General features: G+C 42.1%; 1 protein-coding gene across 3 annotated transcripts in view; it reads left to right on the top strand.

The window, feature by feature from the left end:
* The window catches only part of GHR (growth hormone receptor), a 566,569-nt gene that overhangs the window by 523,024 nt on the left and 19,855 nt on the right, over positions 1 to 23,690 (top strand). For all 3 annotated transcript variants that reach the window (XM_073621808.1, XM_073621818.1, XM_073621801.1), the window contains 8 exons: positions 2,580 to 2,737; positions 4,227 to 4,304; positions 6,576 to 6,699; positions 8,180 to 8,337; positions 10,120 to 10,161; positions 13,620 to 13,743; positions 19,514 to 19,671; positions 22,162 to 22,340. In XM_073621808.1, the coding sequence (XP_073477909.1) occupies positions 2,580 to 2,737; positions 4,227 to 4,304; positions 6,576 to 6,699; positions 8,180 to 8,337; positions 10,120 to 10,161; positions 13,620 to 13,743; positions 19,514 to 19,671; positions 22,162 to 22,340 (1,021 nt within the window). The remainder of the gene's footprint in view (positions 1 to 2,579; positions 2,738 to 4,226; positions 4,305 to 6,575; positions 6,700 to 8,179; positions 8,338 to 10,119; positions 10,162 to 13,619; positions 13,744 to 19,513; positions 19,672 to 22,161; positions 22,341 to 23,690) is intronic.

The raw sequence follows: 23,690 nt of genomic DNA on the forward strand, positions 1-23,690 counted from the left end.
AGGCACTGCTACCTCTGATAGCTGGTCTCATAAAATCTGGAGTGAGATTTGGCGATGTCACTACTATGCTGCCCACTGATTATATTGCTTGAGAGACAGATATACCCAAGAGCATGCAATGCAAGGATCTCCCTGTTTCTGCTACATTCATTTTGTGGATCTGTGCCTCCTATACTTCTACTGCGCTTTTTGAATATTTTCACAGCAGTCATGAGGTGCAACTGTAACGTGAGAAAGCAAAGCCTTGCTCCTCAACCTAGTTGACCTCATTCCCACAGCGAAATAGCGCAGAACAAGGCGTGGTAGGTCAGTAATGGGGAAAAGATCAGTTGCAAACAATACTGGTGACTAGTTCTTACCAGTCCTCTGCTTGCCTTTTGTAGGCACAGCTTGCAAGATCCATGTTCTCTCTAAGCTGGCCATACACATTTAACAGAGTGATGAAACTTTCTATTTCTTTATCACAAAAACATTGAAAATGGTGGCTTAGGTTGAGAAAACAGATACTATAGGATCACAACTGCAAGAAACAAACATGGTGGAAAATCCAATCTTCACATCAATTAATGTATAGAAAAGAGATCAACCCTAAAACAGAAAATAGCTGTTGGCGATTGAGGAAAAACACACCCCTCAAACAAACAAAAATACAAAAAATTGCAGCGCTAAAAAAACAAAATAGAATGCAGTAGTCCTTCTTTGAACAATCATAACAATGGTATAGAACCCACTAGCGTGTAGAATTAGTCCACAGGTAATAGTCCATAAAAAATGCGCAATATTCCTTTACACTAGAGGTGAATACCGTCTCAACTAAGAAGACAGCTCACTCGCTCTATGCACTCCAAGTGCCAGTGTAATTCTTCAAAGGGAGTCCCCTTTTAATGCTGGGTGTTATCGCCTACTCCACATCATACCAAAATCAGCCAAAGAGAAAATCTCATAGTGTAGTAAACCATAAGTAACATTGATGTAAAAGGGGGGTTCACCTGTGATAGGACCACTTCTTCCATATCCATACGCTTAAAGTATTATTGCACATTTTTTATGGACTATTATCTGTGGACTAGTTCTACACACTAATAAGTTCTATACCATTGTTATGAGAATCTTCACATCAAGGCTCCCTACATCACTGAGGGAGCCCAGCCTAGAGAAGGGGTTAAGAGGACCATCACGTGGGCAGCTTGAAGACATCTGGAAGAGATAAGTATACAAAGAACAAAAACATAATATACACCCTGGAGAACCTTTTGGGGGAAGGAAGGAACAAGAACCCCAGAGTTTGGCTTTAGCACGGAAGCTGCAATGAGATGAGAAATGAGAATCTACAAATTTCCATGTGTAATGCAGTAAAAAATATATAGACGGCAAACATGCAAACGTGATCAGAAGAAAAATTGTTTAAAGGGGTTGTTAAGGCAGTGCACATAATCACTGCCAGCCCCTCTGCTAGGATAACATTTAGTATATACCATATGCCCTTTTTTTTAAATTCATCTTCTAAATACCTTATTTCTTCTCCCTGATCAGCATTCATGGGACCGCCCGTTGCTCTTTTCCTCCGATGTATGTACTACAGAGGGAGGGCCCGAGATCTCCCTCTGATGTTTGCCGGGCGGTAATGTGACCTCCCTCTGTAGTGCATACATCAGAGGAAGAGAGCGACGGGCGGTCACATGATCGGGGAGAAGAAATAATGTATTTAGAAGATTAATTTTACAAAATGGTATATAGTATATACTACATGTTATCCTAGCAGAGGGGCTGGCAGTGATTGTGAGCAGTAATGTTTGCACTGCTCAGAACGGTGCTAGAAGGGGAGGGAGGGGCGGCTCACACACACAGCTGACAAGCATGGAGGGGAGGGGGGAGGAGACAGAGGAGAGGAGAGCTGCTGATGATGGAGGCACGTAAACTAATCACGGTGTCAGGGCTCAGCAGCCATGCTATACCGTGGTCCGTTTACAGGGGGGAGGACATATCCAGGCAGGATTAGCCAGGTATTTTGGGGGGCAAATTACACAGCAGGAACAGATTCTTGTGCAGTATTTTTTTAGGGTAACAAACACTTTAAAGAGGAGCTGAACTCTGGAAGCTGTGACCAAAGAAAAAGCAGAGAGGAGGGCACCAGGTCTTGTCACCAGCATTGCCTGGGGTCTTCCTGCATTTGATCTTTCCCACATTACTTACCTTGCCTTGTTCTACACAGTGTCTCTGTCTGAAGGTAGACATCTTGGTAGAGGAGAAGGCCACAGCAAAAAACAGTGAGCACTAAGGTAGTGCTATCACTAAATCTCCTGAGACTAAAAGTCTGATGGAGATATACTGTTATGAACCTTTGTGCGAAGGAATGCCTAGGCACCCACAATTATCAGGAAATGCCCTGCTATTTTTTAGGAGGAACTTACAACAAAAGGTACATTTTAGGGTACTGCTTGGGCACAGTTAAGATGTTACCTATAAATAGCAGATCTGCCCCAGTGGTAGATGGGGCATTAGGCTGCGTGGGTCATGTGCACGCAGGATCTGGGTTTGTAAATCTGTGTCTGAATACCCTCTCAATATTCCTGTTGTAGTGACCATCAATGGAATGACTGCCCCGTCACTGAGTCTTCAGGTAGAAACAGTTGTTATTTCAGCAAGGAAAATACCTCAGTCCTGTGGAATTATCACATCCGCCTTATTATTGAAAATGTTACAGTTGATGAACGTTCATTCTTCATCGATGAAATTGGTGAGTCTATGCAAACTCCTGAACCTGCCTCTATTTGTACAAGTATGGTCAACCCACTACATGCAGCATTGCAGTGCAGCCCCTATTTCCAAAACATTTTTAGCTAGAAGAACAATGATAACCATAGACATAAGACTGCAGCGAGGAGATAAGAATTGCAGAATCATTCTGAAATGTTTGTGTCGTTCAAGTGTGAATGTATAGTCCCTGTACAGACACTGCCAGGTCTGGCCTATTCTTAGAGGGCTGGCCCAGATGGTTTGGGAGAGTTCTAGGGGTGGGTGAACACATCTGGAGGAGCCTTTACCCAGTATGATGTTTATTGACAAGCATGTGACAACATGTCATGTCTGTAGGTACTTTAAAGCCCCGCCATTTTGGATATCTGTGGAATGATTATCCTTTGTCCACTCTCGATAGATAGAGAATTATATATTTATAGGCACTGGCTGGTGGAGTCTCCACACAAATACAGAATGAGCTCCAAAACTGCTAAACATTGAGTTTACCTTAAACCAATGCAAATAAATAATAGCATATGTTTTATTTCTACTTAACCAATCAGTCTCAACATAGATTTACATTTGGAGAGGCTTTACTAGAGGAACTGACTAAAGACAATTGCAGCATATTTTCTACAGCGTATTTCCATACCATACACTAAAATGGAACCTGTAGACCATTTTAAACCTTAGGTTGCATGCTTTAAATTTATTAGCCAAAAAAACATCCTGCTTGTGCTTTTCTAAAGCTGATATCACATTATTACTATCTGCTTGACTTCCCTGACATCAACCTACTCACCATCTCTTCCCAAGTTATACATTCTTATACAACTATACAGTTATACAACTTTCTTTCTAAGTTATACATAGAGCGCCAACAAGAACAGTGTTTCCCTAAGTGTGTATAGTACCAATGGTGGTACTTGTTGAGGCTGAGAATTTATTTTGAGTGCATATATTCACTGTAGTGACAGGTGCCTTTAGCAGGAATTAAAAGGAGTTGCTGATATAAACCATAGAACAGTAATGTCTTATATTATATTATTGTTTTTAGACTGACTGGTCCAAAGCTGTCCGCCACCCCAGGCTGTGCCTGAACTGCCAACTCTAGATGGTGGTGATCACTCAGTTTTATTCTCTCCACATTGCAGTAGTAGGATGAGGCTCCATATCCCACATCATCACACAGTTTCGGCTCTGTGTAGAATCAGAAGGCTTCTGTAGACCATGAGCAAGGGAAGAATCAGGAACTCAGCACAAACAATACGCTGAGGGCCAATACAACTAAAGCATGTTGTAGAAGCTTAAGTTGGTGGTATATGTAGTAGGCTTCAATTGGACTACTGGTGATGGTTTTAAAGAACTTTTCAACATTTAAAAAAATTGAACTGAAATTAATGAGAAGTTTGTATATCTGACATTAGCTGTAAAACATTTTGGACTGTGTGTATCAGATTATTTCTATTTCCATTTTTTTTTTTTAGAACAATCTACATCCAACTCACAAAACCAGCCAAGCTCTATGGCAGAGAGCACCAGAGGACCTTTGCAGAAAAATACATGTAATTTAGTTATTATACTTTACTGTTTTTATATATGTGCATTACTTACTATCAGTGATGGGAGTAAGTCACACATGTGCAAGTCACAAGCAAGTCTCAAGTCTTAACCTTCAAGTCACAAGCAAGTCCCAAGTTAAAGCGAAAAGCAAGCAAGTCAAGTCGAGTCCCTGCTAGAAGTCAAGCAAGTCAAGTCATTTATTTTGGTCAAGTCACAAATTAAGTCAAAATACTATTCTACCCCGAAGCCGGGACTCGGGGGGAGCTTTCTTTTGTGGGGGGGGGGGGCAGCTTTTGCCTAAGCCAAGACACAGCACTGGTGGTGCCAAGTCATTGCAAGTCAAATAGCCCAAGTCAAAGTCAAGTCGCAAGTCATTAGTGACAAGTCAAAGTCAAGTAGAGTCATTTATTTAATTTTGTCAAGCAAGTCGCAAGTCCTCAAACAGGTGACTCGAGTCTGACTGAGGAAGCCTGAGGCCTATCCGGGGGACATTTAGCTGCTAGGCTGCCTGAGGGCCTTTCCAGGGGCGGGAGAGCAGCATAGGGTTGGGACTGCTGGCTTGCAATCCAACCAAAAGTAGTGGTTCCACTGGACGGGGAACTAGCTGTGGTCGGAGGTAAAAGGGGAAGCTGTCGCCACTAAGGGACCAACCACCTTGTTACCGAAGACCACTGTGAGTAAGCTGAAGCAAGTACCAGGGCAGTCCTCTCGCCAGCTGGGGATGGTGAAGAAGTGGGAAAACTTCAGTGAGTGCCAAGCCAGGGACCCAGCGGGACAGCAGAGGTGGCGCTTGCGGAGCATCAGTGGGTGCCAAGCCAGGGACCTAGCAGGTCAGCAGGGGTGACGCTTGAAGAGTATCTGTGAGTGCTAAGCTAGGGACCCAGCAGGGAAGCGGGGGTGACGCTTGAGGAAGCTACTGAACACTAAAGTGGAAGAGCGCAGGGGATCCAGTGGCTATTGGATATGAAGTCTAGTTAAAGACTGGGAGTTCATTGAGTAAAGACCCACAGTGAGTGACTGTGGAGTAAGCGGAGAACTGTTTGTGTTGCCAATAGTTGAATACAACTACCGTAACTGCTACAAGATTGTTGCCATAGGAGATAGCGGTCCTACCTATACAGAAGTGGTGTCTGGCTGGAGGCCTTCACCTGTATAGCTGTCTACCTATAGATGTCTCGGAGTCTGCTAATTATCATTGCATCCAATTAAGGGTGTCCTGGCGCTAACCCTCTCTCCCTCAGTTCTGTTCAAGAGACAATAAATCTCTTTGCATTCAAAAAGTGTCTGACACCCACCATTTCATCTTGCATTACACCCCCCCATGCCTTGCAATCCACCCTACACAGAAGGATGTCGGCTGTCCCTAACTCTGGAAGTCACCATTAGGCCTCTGGAGGTCCCGGACCTTGCTACATCTGGATATGGTCAGATTCTGACAGAGATCAGGAAATCAGTCCAAGCCTTTGAAATTATATACGGTATATATATGTCAGATGCTTCCATTCACTGTCTCTGAATTCAGGAACGGAGTTCCTCAACATTTTCCAGGGCCAGATTGGCAGAGGCTGGCAGCATCAACACAAACACATGCTGCAAATCACATTAATTTCAGCAAGAACCAGTGGTGTGTTCATGTTTATATAGACATTTTGCTTTATGTGGTCTTTCTACTTTACACTTTAAGCATCCCGTGTTGATGCCTTTGTAACAGAAAGCCAAGCCTTATGTAGAACTACATTTTTTTGTAGTTTTTGAAAGCATAGGAAAAATATAAAATCTGTGAAGTTAAGGGAAATCTTCTGTTAGAAAGTTGTCACCAGAAAAGGTGTCCCCATTGGAAGATTTTTCATCACCTGTTATCCTGATGACAGCTGAATTCTCCACCGCTGGTCACCAGGACAAATACAGTAGAGCGGGTGAATGTACCCGACAGGAACAAAGCAATAAATCTAATAACATTAGATACACTTAAATGTATGAACTTTTATCTTAAGTAGTCTACACAGACCATACCTAAACAGTTTGAGGTAAAAAAAAAGTGCAGCTTTAAAAAACAAAATAAAATAACAAATCTTATATAGAGTACCTAAAGCTAATGATAAGTGCAGAAAAGCTTTGCTTGCCATCCATTATATGTTTATTTGATAATGAATGCACCTATGTGACTATTTATGTGTAATGTACTCTTATGGCTTAGTATCATATGATTGTGATATATTTAAAATAAAAACATAAACATTAATTTTATTAACATGTCTTTTGGTGGCTTGTAGATCCTCCTGGCTGGCCAAGAATCACAGAGTGCCGATCATCCCAGCTGGAAAACTTTACTTGCCACTGGACCTATGGAGAATTTTATAACTTAACCAGCTTGTTAAAGCTGCAGTATTTAAAACCGTTAAGTACCTCTTTCATTCTCTTCTATGTAGAAAAGTATTGCATAACTTAAAATCAACAAAATGGTTAAAAATGTATTTCTGTCTTTATTGTTGTATTGGAACATTGCAGTATGTATGTATTCATCTATGCTTTTAATTTAAATGTTACCATTTTATTTTCTTAACAAACTTATTTAGGTAGAATAATGTATCACCAAATGTTGACAATCCATGCACACTACCTATTAACATGGTATTCACAGCCCAAAAACTTGTCATAAAGCATAATAACATTAATAAATACACTCTCTTGCTCCTCGTACTAAACCTAACAGACTTATTAGAAGGCAAAGAGTATACCTCTATATTAACTTGTAAGGTTGTCATAGCCAAGCTTGCAAAGAGTGTCACTGGAAAGAGGAAGGGGCAGATTTAGGGGGAACAATAGTGATTGGGCCAGGTAGTTGTATGCCCCTAAAGACACACTAGTCACCAACAGACATTACATTTTAACCAGATCAGATCATTGTCTTCTCATGTCTTTGGTTACACTAAGTGTCAAGGGTTAGTCCCCCTAGGACCATGGTTCTGACATCTGAAATCCCTGTTGCCCAATCAGTGTTGTCTGCCTTTCCATGAAGTGATCTGCAAGGGTGCGAATCTCAACTGTTATCGATTACCAAGACTAGCTCTACCTTGGTAACTGGTTCATCAAAAGACAGGCAGAGTAAGGCTCTGAACAGGCAACAGTTCCTCTAAGCATAGACATGACACTGTTCTGAGGTGGCAAAGTTAACTCAGTTTACCTTACTTTAGATTTTACCATTGAAAGGTTAAATGACGTTTTAAAAGGTGGGCCCTGTCTAGTAATTCTGTATTTGGAAGATTTGAGAAAAAGTTAAAACGGGAAAAAGATAGGAAAGAAAATCTGTCCCTTCATGCTCCTTATAGCTTGAAGTAGACTATGGACCTGTGTCAGTGGGTTTTTGTTCACATCAGAACTGCTTCTCTCCCCATGCAAGTCAATGGGAATTTCAAAAGCAACTTAGAGTAGGTTGATATAGTTTAGGAGGAGGTCAGATTCAGGTCAGAAGGAGTTCAGTCGCAGGCCAAATGCACTTAAAAGGCAACTGCACTTACCCATCCACAAATCCCCAAATTCTTGACACAGGTCTCAGTAATTGGAAGTGTTCATAACTATGCTACAGCGAAACCTCCCATGGTGAGTTGAGAATCACTGGTCTGCAAAGTGGGAATTATTTGCTGAGCACCAGAATACCAGTAACCTGGCCTGAAAAAAAAACAAAACCCAGAACAGGAGAACTTAGGGAATTTCACTCTAAAATTTTCAAGTTTAATCAGTAGTCTTTATTCTTTTATATTATATTTTATATTATATTTAAAAGTACCTCATCCCTTCAAATGTTATAGAATTGTCTCCATTTATGTTTGTTTGATCGTCTGTGAACTAACTTATCATGTGTGTTCCCTCACCTTAGAGGCCTGAATTGGACCGATTGCCCTGACACAGTGTCTGCTGGTGAAAATGGATGCTATTTCAGTAAGAACTACACATCGATTTGGGTTCATTATCATGTTCGCCTTGTCAGTGACAATGTCACCTATTATGAATACACCTTCACCATTGATGAAATAGGTAAGTCTTTTTCCCATAAACTGACATTTCTGATTAACCTAAATTACCCTAAATATAAAGCTGATAAATTTGAGGCACCTAGAGATGCCATCGCTTATCTTCATCCTTCTTTAGGGTACTTGATTCCTCCAGGGTGCTTTATTGTGTAAACAGAAATTTCAGCTTCAAAGTCCTGGCCCTCCTACTCCACCTCCCAACACTCATGACTGGATCATAACTATGATGGGTGGACTAGTACAAATAATATGTACAGGGTCTCCAAGCTTAGCCAAATGTACAGTATGTGCAAGTATCTCTAGATACCTTCATACTATGTCTGCTCTCAGTTTATACGCTTTATAATTACTGCAGGCACACTTTGAATAGAAGAAGTACTCAAGAATCAGAAAGTAGAGCACATGTTCAGGCCATGTTTGTGCTGTAAGGATATTCAAGTTTATTGCACTAAAAATGTGCATACCTGAATATACACCAAAAGTGCATCATGACATGGCCTATCACTTAAATATGGATGCCCTGCTGATCTTGACAAACCAAAAAAACAGTTGCCAACCATTGTCAGACTGAGGAAGGCAACAATTTTTGTGAACTATGGCATTCCTAGCATCCCTGCCAAATGGCTTTCTTCTGTTTTTCTGGCACATCTTATTCATGCATTATGCATGGCAGCATCTAACAGCTGGAGAAGAAAAGCTTAGCCCATTCACTTCAGAAGGGGACCGCATGTCTGTTTAGACATTTAAAAATATTAAATCACACACAAGAAGCATGGTTTTAATATTATCATCCACCATCTAATTTTTTTTTTAACATGGTCTGGTCACAACCATGCTAAAGCTTCAATGGGTGGGCACCCACTTCACCACTACTGATGTAAAAGCAACAAAGGTGTACAGAAAAGCAAATCCTCACATGAATGTGACCACACAAGGCTACAAATCATGGGTGCATTTCAACCCTTTGCATCGCTGTATATAGTTATACCAAGATCACCAACAAGAGCATTTCCCAAAGTAAGGGGTAAGTACCACTGGGAGTATCTGTCTTCCCTGTAAGTGGTACTTAGTGAGGATTATGAGAATATATGCACATGACCATCTTGTGAAAAGATGTGTTCACTCTATTGAGCGATGCCATTGGCAAGAACTAGAAGGGGTGTTGAATTAAACCACAGAACATAACTATCTGTCTGTGATTTTCAGTAAGCGTTGAGTTCCTTCCACAACAAGGCTGCACCTGAACTGCTATCCCTGGACATTGGCAATAAACTCCACCTTTCTCAATTCGCTACTCCTGTCCAAATTATGGACCCTGCATCTTGGCACAGTTTCTAAGGCTGCATTATTCTATGAGGAAAGGAAAGAAACATGAACCCACCTAGGGATAATGTGTGATTATAACTGTTCTGTTACAGCCAATGCAGCTAAAGCATGTCCACAGCCTGAGAGGAAGTGAGCTGAAATTCCTGCAAATTAGGGGAATCCCTTGGAGCCTCCAAGGGCACCAGAACTAGTGTCCCCATTGGAAGATTTCACCTCTCTTACTTTTTTGGGGACAACCCAAAATTCAGGGTTTTTTTACTTTCACTTTCAACGATAATGGTAAACAGGGCAAACAGAGAGGGTGATTCTCACTAATGGGGGCACAGACATCATTAAAGACCTAATAGTTGTTCTAATCCATATTCACTCTATTCATAACTAAAAAGAAAAGTTTTTTGCCTTTAGTTATTCTCTAATATTCTGTCATTTTTTGTAACAAGTGTCCTAACTCTTTTTTTAGAACAACCTACAACAACCTTGCAGAAGAGCATGAGGAAGACATGTAAGTTTGCTAATATATTTTATTTTTTCTGTTTTTACATCACTTCCTCATTTTACATTAGCTTAATGAACATAACTAAGATGTGTCATGTTATCTCCCAAGTTTGTCCCTAGCTTCTTGTGACAGTTATGTTTTTTAAATTTGGAAAAAGAGTGAAGCTTAGGATATGGTTAGTTATGGGTAGGGATCAGGCAAATTAGTGCAAGTCTTGAGTGTCTATTTAGCAATTATTTCATCCACACAACTTTAAAGCAGAGTTACAGTCATATTTTTATTTATTAAAAGTCAGCAGCTACAAAAAGGTTAGCTGCTGACTTTTAATAAACAGCCACTCACCTGTCCCATGATCCAGCAGTGCACTCACCTGTGCTGGGTTCTCCCCGTGTCCTCCCCCGGCTGTGCCGGCATCTCTACTATGGGCACCTGGCTGTGACAGCTTGCGGCTTCACAGCTGATGCCCACTGCACTTGCACGAACGGTGCTGCGCTCTGTTACTGGTCCCAAAGTCTTCTAGGACCTGTCATGTGTCCCAGAAGACTTTGGGAGGGAGAACTTCCGCTTTTGATTGCCTAAGGCGACCGGAACAGAAGTGGGAGTAGGAACCCGTCAAAATTGGGTACCTGCTTCCCCCCTCCTCCCCAAAAACTCAGTTTCACAAACCAGAGTCAGAAAGGAGGCCTTAAAGCGAAAGTTCCACTTTTGGGTGGAACTCCACTTTAATCCAAGATTCACCTATTTTTCTGATAAGATTCAATCAAAGGGCTTGCAGTAATAACTTTTGACAAACAAACAAGTTAAAAACATTTTTCTAACTTGATATCAAAGTGTTTTCCCACTTGTTGTCCATATGATTCAGCACTGTTAACGTATAAAAATATCTTTTATATAAAGCAGGGTGAATTGTTTTTTTTTTCATTTTGGGGCAGCCTCGTTCTTTTATCCAACATTTTAGACAGGCAGCTCCATCTGTTGAGGAACATAGGAACTAACGATCTGCGCTAATTTTTGCTGTGAAGTGATGGCGCAGTATTCTGAATGAGATAAGGTACAGTATATAACCAAAAGAAAGTTAAAAAATGGAGTTGCCGCAAACCTTTCTATTATAAAATGGGGGAATCTTGGTGAAAAGTTTGATAGATAGACCCATTATGGTTTGTATATACAGTCAGGTCCATAAATTTTGGGACACAGACACAATTCTAATCTTTTTGGCTCTATACACCACCACAATGGATTTGAAATGAAACTAACAAGATGTTCTTTAACTGCAGACTTTCAGCTTTAATTTGAGGGTATTTACATCCAAATCAGGTGAACGGTGTAGGAATTACAACAGTTTGTATATGTGCCTCCTACTTTTTAAGGGAACAAAAGTAATGGGACAGATTAACAATCATACATCAAACTTTCACTTTTTAATACTTGGTTGCAAATCCTTTGCAGTCAATTACAGCCTGAAGTCTGGAATGCATAGATATCACCAGACGCTGGGTTTCATCCCAGGTGAGGCTCTGCCAGGCCTCTACTGCAACTGTCTTCAGTTCCTGCTTGTTCTTGGGGCTTTTTCCCTTCAGTTTTGTCTTCAGCAAGTGAAATGCATGCTCAATCGGATTCAGGTCAGATGATTGACTTGGCCATTGCATAACATTCCACTTCTTTCCCTTAAAAAACTCATTGGTTGCTTTCGTAGTATACTTCGGGTCATTGTCCATCTGCACTGTGAAGCGCCCTCCAATGAGTTCTGAAGCATTTTGCTCAATATGAGTTGATAATATTGCCCGAAACATTTCAGAATTCATCCTGCTGCTTTTGTCAGCAGTCACAACATCAATAAATACAAGAGAACCAGTTCCATTGGCAGCCATATATGCCCACGCCATGACACTACCACCACCATGCTTCACTGATGAGGTGGTATGCTTTGGATCATGAGAACTTCCTTTTCATTATCCATACTCTTCTCTTCCCATCACTCTGGTGCAAGCTGATCTTGGTCTCATCTGTCCATAGGATGTTGTTCCAGAACTGTGAAGGCTTTTTTAGATGTTGTTTGGCAAACTCTAATCTGGCCTTCCTGTTTTTTAGGCTCATCAATGGTTTACATCTTGTGGTGAACCCTCTGTATTCACTCTGGTGAAGTCTTCTCTTGATTGTTGACTTTGACACACATACACCTACCTCCTGGAGAGTGTTTTTGATCTGGCCAACTTGTGAAGGGTGTTTTCTTCACCAGGGAAAGAATTCTTCGGTCATCCACCACAGTTGTTTTCCGTGGTCTTCCGGGTCTTTTGGTGTTGCTGAGCTCACCGGTGCGTTCTTTCTTTTCAAGGATGTTCCAAACAGTTGATTTGGCCACACCTAATGTTTTTGCTATCTCTCTGATGTGTTTGTTTTGTTTTTTCAGCCTAATGATGGCTTGCTTCACTGATAGTGACAGCTCTTTGGATCTCATGTTGAGAGTTGACAGCAACAGGTTCCAAATGCAAATAGCACACTTGAAATGAACTCTGGACCTTTTATCTGCTCCTTGTAAATGGGATAATTTGGGAATAACACACACCTGGCCATGGAACTGCTGAGCAGCCAATTGTCCCATTACTTTTGGTCCCTTAAAAAGTGGGAGGCACATATACAAACTGTTGTAATTCCTACACCGTACACCTGATTTGGATGTAAATACCCTCAAATTAAAGCTGAAAGTCTGCAGTTAAAGCACATCTTGTTTGTTTCATTTCAAATCCATTGTGTTGGTGTATAGAGCCAAAAAGATTAGAATTGTGTCAATGTCCCAATATTTATGGACCTGACTGTAAGTGTCATGTGCCATACACTCGTGCCCAGAGTTCCTCAGTATGTTGCCAAGCCAAACTGGGAGAAATATCCAGAGGAATGACAGTGGCAGTATCAATAGATGGACATGATGCACACCACATTATTTTAGGTATGTAGGAATTCTCCAATAATGTCTGCTGAGCCATTCTTCTCAATATGGTCTTTCTATGTTACACTCTGAGCAACCCAACTAGATGCCTCTGTATGTCTTACGTTTCTGACCCTTTATCTCAGGATGATGGAAGGTAAGTACTTTTGTGAAAGGACAGAAGTAGGTAAAAAACGGCCATGTATAAATGGGGGCAGGAAGAAGTTCAGCAAAAGTTTAGGAATGGGTGTCTGAGGGCCACACAATAGCGATCCCTTGATGGCCTTTGTGGTGCACTGCAGCATTAATGCATTGCCTGCTAATGGGACAGTGTGTTTGGTGCTATTCTAAAAAGTACACATTTCTGTACTTTACATGTGTTGCAGTATTCTGAAACTGAACTTTCTGCAATGTAACAGTCTAAGTCTGCCAATTTAGGTGTAATACACATTTTTGTTTTAGCATCAAATTATTGTCATATGTATAGAATAAAGATGTAGACTATATGTTTATAAATTCATTTTTTACTCTATTTTAGATCCTCCTGGGTGGCCACAAATCACAGATTGTCGATCCCCCCAGCAGGAAACTTTTACCTGCCACTGGACCTATGGGGAATTTCAGAACCTAACTGGCCTGTTAAAGCTACAATATAGAAAAACGTAAGATACCTCTTTCTTTAATAATAAGCGTTATGTACTGTAAATGTTTCAGGTGAAGTGGACCTTGTATGGAATGAGCATATAAAAAAATCTTGCTTGTAGACTGATCCACTTCCATTAGCTGCTATTCTGTGTAGAAAGGGATTGCACAGTGTTACTTAATATCAGTGAATTGTTCAGGAATCAGGAATATATTTTCTGTCTCATGCTTTGAATTTGAAGTGGTTGTAATCCCTCGCCTATACCCCGTGAAGTGAACAGCCTCAGATGATACACAGAGATGAAACAAATCCTCCTACATAAGTTCTACATGTATATATGCTGTCTTTCCCTTTCTACACTCTTTAGAAAGTGCAGATCATGTTACAAATCTTGTTTCATCATTCAGCAGTGGGTGTGGAATCTGAGCTTACACTGTGTGAGCTAATTGGAGGAAAGGCACAGCCCCCCTCCCCCCTCCCTCCACATAGGCAGAGGAATAAAGGAACATGCAGAGCTGTACTTTGAATAGACAAGCTCTCTGCTAATATATCTCTAGGTTCCCTCCCCAAAACAAATTTTCAGCTGCTTTTATCTCCTGTGTGGGAGAACTTGTCAGAAGTAACTCTGTTGATAACAGAAGAACGGAGCAGCAGAAAGACACAGAACTTAGAGCTTTGGAGAGAGATACTGTAAGTAAACACTACAGATATATGTTCCCAGATCAGATTTCATGAATGAAGTTTACAACCACTTTAATATCATCTTTTTTATGAAAATCTTATTCAATGTATTTCCTAAACAAACTTACAGTACCACCACGCTGTATCAATGAACCACTTCGGGAAGATTTACCCCTTCAAGACCAGGCCACCTTTTGCGATATGACACTGTGTTATTTTAACTGACAGTTGCACGATCATGTGACACTGTACCCAAATAAAATGTATGTCCTTTTTTTCCTGAAAATAGAGCTTTCTTTTGGTGGTATTTGATCTCACCTGTGTTTTTTATTGCGCTATAAACACGGATATTGGGTCTGTGATCAAAAGTACAATTTCTGTCTTTGCAGATGACACCAAGCTATGCAGTGGAATGACATCCTTACAGGATGTTTTCATTTTACAAGCTGACCTCAGTGTCTAATTGGGCAACTAAGTGGCAAATGAGGTTTATTGTTGATAAATGTAAAGTTATGCACTTGGGGGCTAAGAATATGCATACATCATACATACTAGGGGGAGTACAACTGGGGGAATCAGTGGTGGAGAAGGATCTGGGGGTGTATGGTAGATCATAAAGGTCGATATTAACATGCAATGCCAAACTGCGGTTTCCAAAGCGAGCAAAGTCCTTTCTTGTATTAAGAGAGGTATGGACTTCAGAGAAAGAGATATCATTTTGCCCCTGTACAAATCATTAGTAAGACCTCATCTGGAATATGCAGTTCAGTTTTGGGCACCAGTTCTCTTGGGCACGTGCCGAAAATTTAACACTCCCTTTGGTTGTGCTTTCAACCAAACTGTCAAACCATCCAATGGCTGGTGTCATAACTGATCACATGTGCAGCATCATGGCAGTTGTGGATTAAACAGAGGCCAAGATGGCAGCTTCCTTGGCTGAAAATGATAGGCAGGTTCACTTCCACTTTAAACCAGAGGTAAACCCATAGATTTAACAGGTTAAAAAAAAAAGTTATGTTTCCAGCACATGGAGGGAATGTAACTGTCACATTGGGTGTGCTCTTAACCAAACTGTCAAACCATCCAATGGCTGGTGTCATAACCCGATCACATGTGCAGCATCATGACAGTTGAAGATCAAACCACTTCAATACCAGGCACTTACCCCCTTCCTACCCAGGCCAATTTTCAGCTTCCAGCGCTGTCACTATTTAAATGACAATTGCGTGGTCATGCTACACTGTACCCAAACAACCTTTTTTTATCATTTGTTCCCACAAATAGAGCTTTCTTTTGGTGGTATTTGATAACCTCTGCGGTCTTTATTTTTTGCTAAACAAATAAAAAAAGACCGAAAATTTTGTAAAATAAGTATGCTTTCTCCTTCACTGATGGGCACTGATAAGCTGCATCGGCAGGCACCGATGAGGTGGCACCGATGAGATGGCACCGATGAGATGGCACCGATGAGATGGCACTGATGAGATGGCACTGATGAGGTGGCACTGATAGGCAGCACTGATATGCAGCACTGATGGACATTGATAGGTGGCACTGATGGGCAATCATAGGTGGAACTGATGGGCACTGATTGGCGACAATGATGGGCACTGAAAGGCTGCACTGATGGGTACTTATGGGTGGCACTGATGAGCACTGATAGGCGGCACTGATGGCTGGCACTGATAGATTGCACTGATAGGCATCAATGATGGCACTGGCACAGATTTATAGGCACTGATTGGCAGCTGCCTGGGCACTGATTGGCATATCCCTGGTGGTCTAGGGTGGCATACCTGGTGGTCTTGTTTGGTGGCCATCCCTGGTGGTCCTGGCGGCATCCCTGGTGGTCCTGGGTGGGCATCTGCGAGGGGGCTGTGCTGATAAATAATCAGCACAGACCCCCCCTGTCAGGAGAGCAGTGATTGGCTCTCCTCTACTCTCCGATAAATGCACATATACTGCGGCAGGGTGGTCTGTTCGTGCCTCCTGGTCTGGGACGCGTGCTGCCAGCGGCCCACTCCCGCTGTGACTGGCCACAGCGGGAGCCAATCAGCGGGACCAGCGGCCGCGATGGTCGCTGACCTCCTGCAATCGTTCAGGGGAATGACAGAACAGCAGTCTATGTAAACAAGGCAGACCGTTGTTCTGTCAGGCAGGAAAAGAGAGATCTGTGATTCCTACTAATCAGGAGCACAGATCTGTCTCTTTGTCTAGTGTCTGCATTCCCCACACAGTTAGAAAGCATACATAGGGAACACATTTAGCACCTTTGATTGCCCCTGATGTTAACCCCTTCCCTGCCAGTGTCATTTATACTGTGACAGGGCATTTTTTAACACTGATCACTATATTAGTGTCACTGGTCCCCAAAAAGTGTCACTTATACCGTGTACACATGGCCGGACTTTTCGATCAAACTTGTGCGACGGAACGAATCCGTCGGACAATTCGACCGTGTGTGGGCTTCATCGGACCTGCAGCGGACCTTTTCTGTCGAAAATGTGACGGACTTTAGATTTAGAACATGTTTCAAATCTTCCCGACAGATTCAAGTCCGGTCGAAAAATCCATTCGTCGATTTGCTAGTCTGAAGGAGGAAAACCGACGCTAGGGCAGCTATTGGCTACTGGCTATGAACTTCCTTATTCTAGTCCGGTCGTACATCATCACGGTCGAACCCGTTGGACTTTGGTGTGATTGTGTCTAGACAAGTCCGATTCAACGGAAGTCCGTCAAAAGTCAGTCGAAAAGCCCGACGTGATTCAGTCCGTCGAAAGTCCGGTCGTGTGTACACGGCATAGGTGTCCAATTTGTTCACCGCAATGTTGCAGTTCCGCTAAAAATCGCTGCTCGCCGCCATAACTAGGAAAAAAAAAAAAGTCCCTACATCTATCTTATAGATGGTAGACACGATAACATTTGAGCAAACCAATCAATATATGCTAATTGGGAATTTTTTTCCAAAAATATGTATAAGAATACATGTTGGAGTAAATTGATGAAGAAATTAGATTCTTTACATATTTTTATTGGATATGTTTTATAGCAGAGGGTAAAAAATATTTTTTTTTTCAAAATTGTTGCTCTTTTTTTGTTTATAGCGCACAAAATAAATCAAATACCACCAAAAGAAAGCTCTATTTGTGGGGAAAAATGGTACATCAATTTTGTTTGGGTACAACGTCACACGACTGCGCAATTGTCAGTTAAAATAACGCAGTGCAATATCGCAAAAAATGGCCTGGTCATGAAGGGCGCAAAATCTTCTGGGGCTGAAGTGGTTAAACAGAGGCCAAAATGGCAGCTTCCTTGGCTGGAAATGATAGGAGGATTTACTTACACTTTAAGTGGTTAATGCTGACATTCCATGCTTACTATGAATAAACATCTCTTTTAGAGCCGTAGAACTACTCCTATAATAAATAACATTAAGTAGATATGAATCTAAACTAAGATCTCATTTTATGTGTTAAAGCAGGAATCCTCAAACTACGGCCCTCCAGCTGTTGCAGAACTACACGTCCCATGAGGCATTGTAAAACTCTGACATTCACAGACATGACTAGGCATGATAGGAATTGTAGTTCTTGAACAACTGGAGGGCCGTAGTTTGAAGACCCCTGTGTTAAAGCAATCTTCGAAATCATTTCAAACATTTAAAATCTGCATATTTCATTAAAATAGTACCTTGTGATCCTGCCCTGAAAGTTGTTCTCCAGACATAATGTGCTATGGGTTGACAACACTCAAGCTGGGTATACTGTACACACACACCGAAATTCAGCCGGTTCAGCAGGAACTGGACACATTTCGGTACATGTGTAGCCCTGTCTGTTCAACAGAAGTCGGTCTAATGCCCTGTACACACGGTCGGACATTAATCGGACATTCCGACAACAAAATCCATGGATTTTTTCCGACGGATGTTGGCTTAAACTTGTCTTGCATACACACGGTCACACAAAGTTGTCGGAAAATCCGATCGTTCTGAACATGGTGACGTAAAACACATATGTCGGGACTATAAACGAGGCAGTAGCCAATAGCTTTCGTCTCTTTATTTATTCTGAGCATGTGTGGCACTTTGTGCGTCGGATTTGTGTACACACGATCGGAATTTCCGACAACGGATTTTGTTGTCGGAAAGTTTTATAGCAAGCTCTCAAACTTTGTGTGTCGGAAATTTCTATGGAGTATGTGTGATGGAGCCTACACACGGTTGGAATTTCCGACAACAAGGTCCTATCACACATTTTCCATCGGAAAATCCTATCGTGTGTACAGGGCATAACGGTCCGCTTCTGTCAAACGGTCCTGCTTGAAAACCAGCATTCAATCAGCACTTGCCACCATGGGCTGCAGTGCTGATCAGGGTAGTTTGATGGGGATAAGTCCCCGCTGTCAGAACACAATAGCACAGTGGGGGAGATCCCTGCATCCACGTCGTCTGAGTGGCTGTAGGGATCTGAGGTTTTCTTTCAACCCTATGGTGTATTTAACAGATTTAGAGGATGCAAACAAGAGACGTTCATTGTTATGCCTACACACGATTGCACATTCCGACAACAAAATCCATGTTTTTTTTCTGACGGATGTTGGCTCAAACTTGTCTTGCATACACACGGTCACACAAATCTTGTCAGAAATTCTGAAGGTCATGAACGCGGTGACGTACAACACGTACGACGAGCCAAGAAAAATGAAGTTCAATAGCCAGTGCCTTCTGCTTGATTCCGAGCATGCGTGGAATTTTGTGCGTCGGAATTATGTACACATGATCGGAATTTCCGACAACGGATTTTGTTGTTGGAAAATTTGAGATCCAGATCTCAAATTTTGTTTGGAAATTCCAACAGAAAATGTTCGATGGAGCCTACACACGGTCAGAATTTACGACAACAAGCGCCCATCAAACATTTCCCATTGGAAAATCCGACCATGTGTACGCGGCATTAGAGTTACATACCCTTTAATAAAACCAGCTATGCAAACAAATTCCTTGTGAACAGGATAACCTATGCTAGCTAGCAAACACATTAATATGGTCTCCATTTATGCTTGACTTTCTGTAAAATAACTTTACTATGTATATTTTCTCTCATCAGAGGCATAAATTGGTCTGATTGCCCTGACACAGTGTCTGCTGGTGAAAATGGATGCTATTTCAGCAGGAACTATACATCGATTTGGGTGGGATATCAAGTCCGTCTCATCAGTGACAATGTCACGTTTTCTGAATACTCCTTCACCGTTGATGAAATTGGTAAGTTGTTTTCTTATAAACTGATGTTAAAAATGAACTAGGTGGTAATTATAACTCTTATAAAGTAGTTTACAGTACATCCCCCCCCCAAAAGCACCCTGTCCCCATTTTAATGGGGATAAGAGCCTCATCCCCACAGCCATGGCCAGTGGTTGTGGGGGTCTGCAGGCAGAGGGCTGATTGGAATATGGAAGCACCCTTTAGGAAGGGGGCCCCCAGATCCCTGTCCCCCTCCCATGTGAATGAGTATCGTACCCCTACCTGTTCACCAAAAAAGTGTCACAAGGTAATAAAAGCACACAGTTTTTGACAATTCTTTTATTAAAAAATAAGGAATAAAAAAAGTGCCCCACGATGTCAATCCACTGTCAATCATGCCGCCCGCTGGGCTCGAAAAAGAAAAAATAACAAAGGCACTCCCATCGTCGGTAAAGGCTGGCTGCCTACTGCAGGCTCCGCCATCTGACATTTCTTATATAGGTAAGGGGCGGGGGCACCTGGCTACCTCACCTGGTGGCAGCACCCCCTTGTGATGTCACCAACCAAGCACGCACCGGTCCATGATGTCACAAGGGGACAGAGCCACCAGGTGACGTAGCCAGGTGGCCCGCCCCTTATGATATACCCGATACTCATTCACATTGGGGGGGGCTTGGATCTGGAGGCCCCCTTTATAAAGGGGGCTTCCAGATTCCGATTAGCCCCCTGCCCACAGACCCCCCCTGCCCACCGACCATGGCTGTGGGTATGAGGCCCTTGCCCCCATCAACATTGGGACAAGGTGCTTTGGGACGGGGGGGTGCAGAGCCCAGGGCACCCACCCCCCTTATGTTGAGGGCATGTGGCCTGGTATGGTTCAGGAGGGGGGGGGGGGGGCACTTGCTCATCCCCTTTCCTGACCTATCGGGCTGCATGCTCGGATAACGGTCTGGTATGAATTTTTTTTTGGGGAGGGGGGGGTCCCACATCGCTTTTTTGTCCTGCGCTGATCACTTCCACACCCTCTCCCTCCATGTGTGTGTGTTTTTTTTATAGACCACACCTGATCACAATCTGGAGAGATACGTCTGATCATGTGATCAGTACTTCATATGTATAAATGAGAGATTGAGGTCGGTGGTCCTACAGCTATGATTAAGCACTAATAAGGGTGTGAAACGTTTCAGCTATTTGTACCTGTACCTCTGTTGTTGTATAGATCACATTTTACATCAATAAAGGTGTTGCATTGGAGTGCGGCTGTCCAATCTTCTTCTTTCTTCATTGACTATGTCGGCTGTTTTTTTTATAATTAGCTGTTAGCGGGGAAGCCTGTTGACAGCTGATGAGTCATCGGTTGTTAAGAGTGTGGCGGCTGGCTTCCCGGCCCACTCCTTAGCAACCAGCTCAATGCAGTAAATTACCACATTAACTAATGCTGTAATTACCGCTAAATCAAACAAATACCGCATTTGGTATTTACCTACAAATTCTTAGTGAATTAAACACTTGCACAATTGTTACCACATATTATTGGCCGTTATTTAACTCTTAGTGAATTGACCCCACTGTTTATTATATACAATATATTATATGACCCACCAGTAGGCTTCAGCTAATTGATTAATTGGTAGTTGATTACAGTGTGTGAAAAAATGTCACATACATAATATGTAACTGTAAAATAAACAAAATACAAATTTTACATTGCAATATATTAGCGTATAACATAAAAACACTAGCAAGGTATTTTTTAACCAAATTATAATAAGAGTACAGAGGGCGCAACCATCCAAGTCTACGATTCATTGCACAAAGAACAAATTGTCCTCACATGTAAAAATATGGGGATAGGTACATCATCATAAGTATCATAAGGCGGCTTGAGAAAGGGGTGTACACAGACCTGAAACATGTCACCCGCTCCCCTCGGAGCTGGACCCGCTGCCCGGACATTGGACTACGCTGTGCGCTCCTCCATGGTGGCTCTGCAGTGTATCATCCAGTGACAGCTGCTTCCTGGTGCAAACTCTGCAACACTCAGCCACTTCTAGGTGTCACTCTGCATTACCTGGCTGCTTCCAGTACTCTCTGTACTCTTCTTTTATTACAGTTATGTTTCCGCAGGATTTACTGTGACTGTGGTACTAAGAGGAGCAGCAAGCCACCTTTTTTATAAGTGACTGTGATTTACATTGGACTATGTAGAGGGCAATGTGTGTTTTGTTTCCAGTGACCTAGGTTTTGTGCCGTAATACATTGCTTTATTAACCAAACTATTTAAGTCATTATTGTCAAGTTATTCAGCACTTGTTCCTGCTGTTGCACTACATTATAGCATGTTGGTAAGAAACCATTTCATGTATTGGCAATATATCGGAATAATTGTCAAAGCGTTTCAGGTTATGGATACCAATAGGGAGTCCACAAAGTTTGTTTTCTGCTGCCATTGCACTATGATTTGTGATCTATTTGTATTCTGATTTGTAGCATTTTGAATTTTTGTTTAAGTGCGTCCGGACCCTCCCAGGGCTTTGAACTGGACATCTCTCAACATCAGCGGAACCCGTTTACACATGGACATTGAGCTAAACTGGCTGCCTCCAGCCACAGCTGATGTTAAAAGTGGATGGCTCACACTGGAATATGAAGTGCATGTAATAATAGCCAATGGCACAAATTGGAAGACGGTAATCATATGTTGGTAATGTTCACATGCAGACAGGGTCCAAAATAGACACACAAAAAAGAAAATACCTGCACACCCATAGGTTATCTCCTCAAAAAGTTTTTAATTACAAAAAAATGCATCAGAAACAGCTCTGAATCACAACAAACCTCCTCCCCCACATATAATACCACATCCCCCACAAAGCCTTTTCCTATATAACCCTCCAACGAATCAATCGTTTGTAAAAACATTCCTGTCCCCATATTCCCCTCAGTGCAAAAATATGGGACCTCAATAGATCCCCCTTAGGTGGTGCTGGAACCAAGGACTGTGCCACCCCCACTAGATGGTCCCCCTGAAATTCGCGCCTGCATCCATAACTAGGCGATATATTACCAAACTACTGCAATGATTTCACCAGCCTGAGTATAGGGTTCTGTACCTTAAAACCACAATGGGTGAATACAGTAAGCCTATACCAGGTCAGGAGATGCTCAATTAAACCGGTATCACTGAATGATGAGCTTCTCTATATAGAGGAATGAAATATACACCAATCCTAATCCCACCTCGATATATATCAAAAGGAACAATAATCCTGGTTGTAAATGTGTGTACCGAGGGGTCAGACCATGAGGGTTGTTTGGATGATAAAGGAGTTATTCATCCACTGAAAATGTAACTAATAGTTCCGTGCAATGTCATATATAAATATGGATCCTGTCAGAAGATTCCTTTAGATAAATTCCTGTCAAACACTATTAAAAAGGGAGCATCTATACATATGTTCAATCTGGCCATTGAGTGTATCGATCCCGTCAATCCAGGTATGTCACTAAAACTGCCGATATGATCGGTATGAGTATGAGTGTACTCACAGATCGGCTCCCTCGTGTGCTTGCTGGCAAGTTGAAAATATAGAGATCCTCCAAGTAGTTACAGTCAGTGATATGAAGATAATTACAAGGTGGTTATTCCATGGATCAGATAAAGGTGCAGGAAAGCCACATAGCACTGTCTAAATAGCAACGCTGCCAAGTAGGTCCTGCAGATATTTGATTTCCATGGTACGCTCCAAGCTGAGCTTTTATTGCCACTTCACCTGTGCAGTCTATGCAATCTGTGCAATCTGTTGCCAGTATAGGTAATCTTATAACCTCCAAACAACCAGCATTCCGGTAATAGCAATGATAGCGGTTCATGCGATATCCATGAAGATCATAGTAGATAGTTTGTGGGGTTCCATTCAATAGGCTAGGGATGGGGTACATCAGGGGATTAAAGGGGGGGGGGGTGTCCGTTCCTGTGTAGAAGCTGTCTACATATGTTTCGTTCCTCACTGAATTTCTTCGGAAATTTATTGTGTGAC

Source organism: Aquarana catesbeiana, linkage group LG01 (assembly GCF_042186555.1).
Source record: "Aquarana catesbeiana isolate 2022-GZ linkage group LG01, ASM4218655v1, whole genome shotgun sequence".
Taxonomy (NCBI): domain Eukaryota; kingdom Metazoa; phylum Chordata; class Amphibia; order Anura; family Ranidae; genus Aquarana; species Aquarana catesbeiana.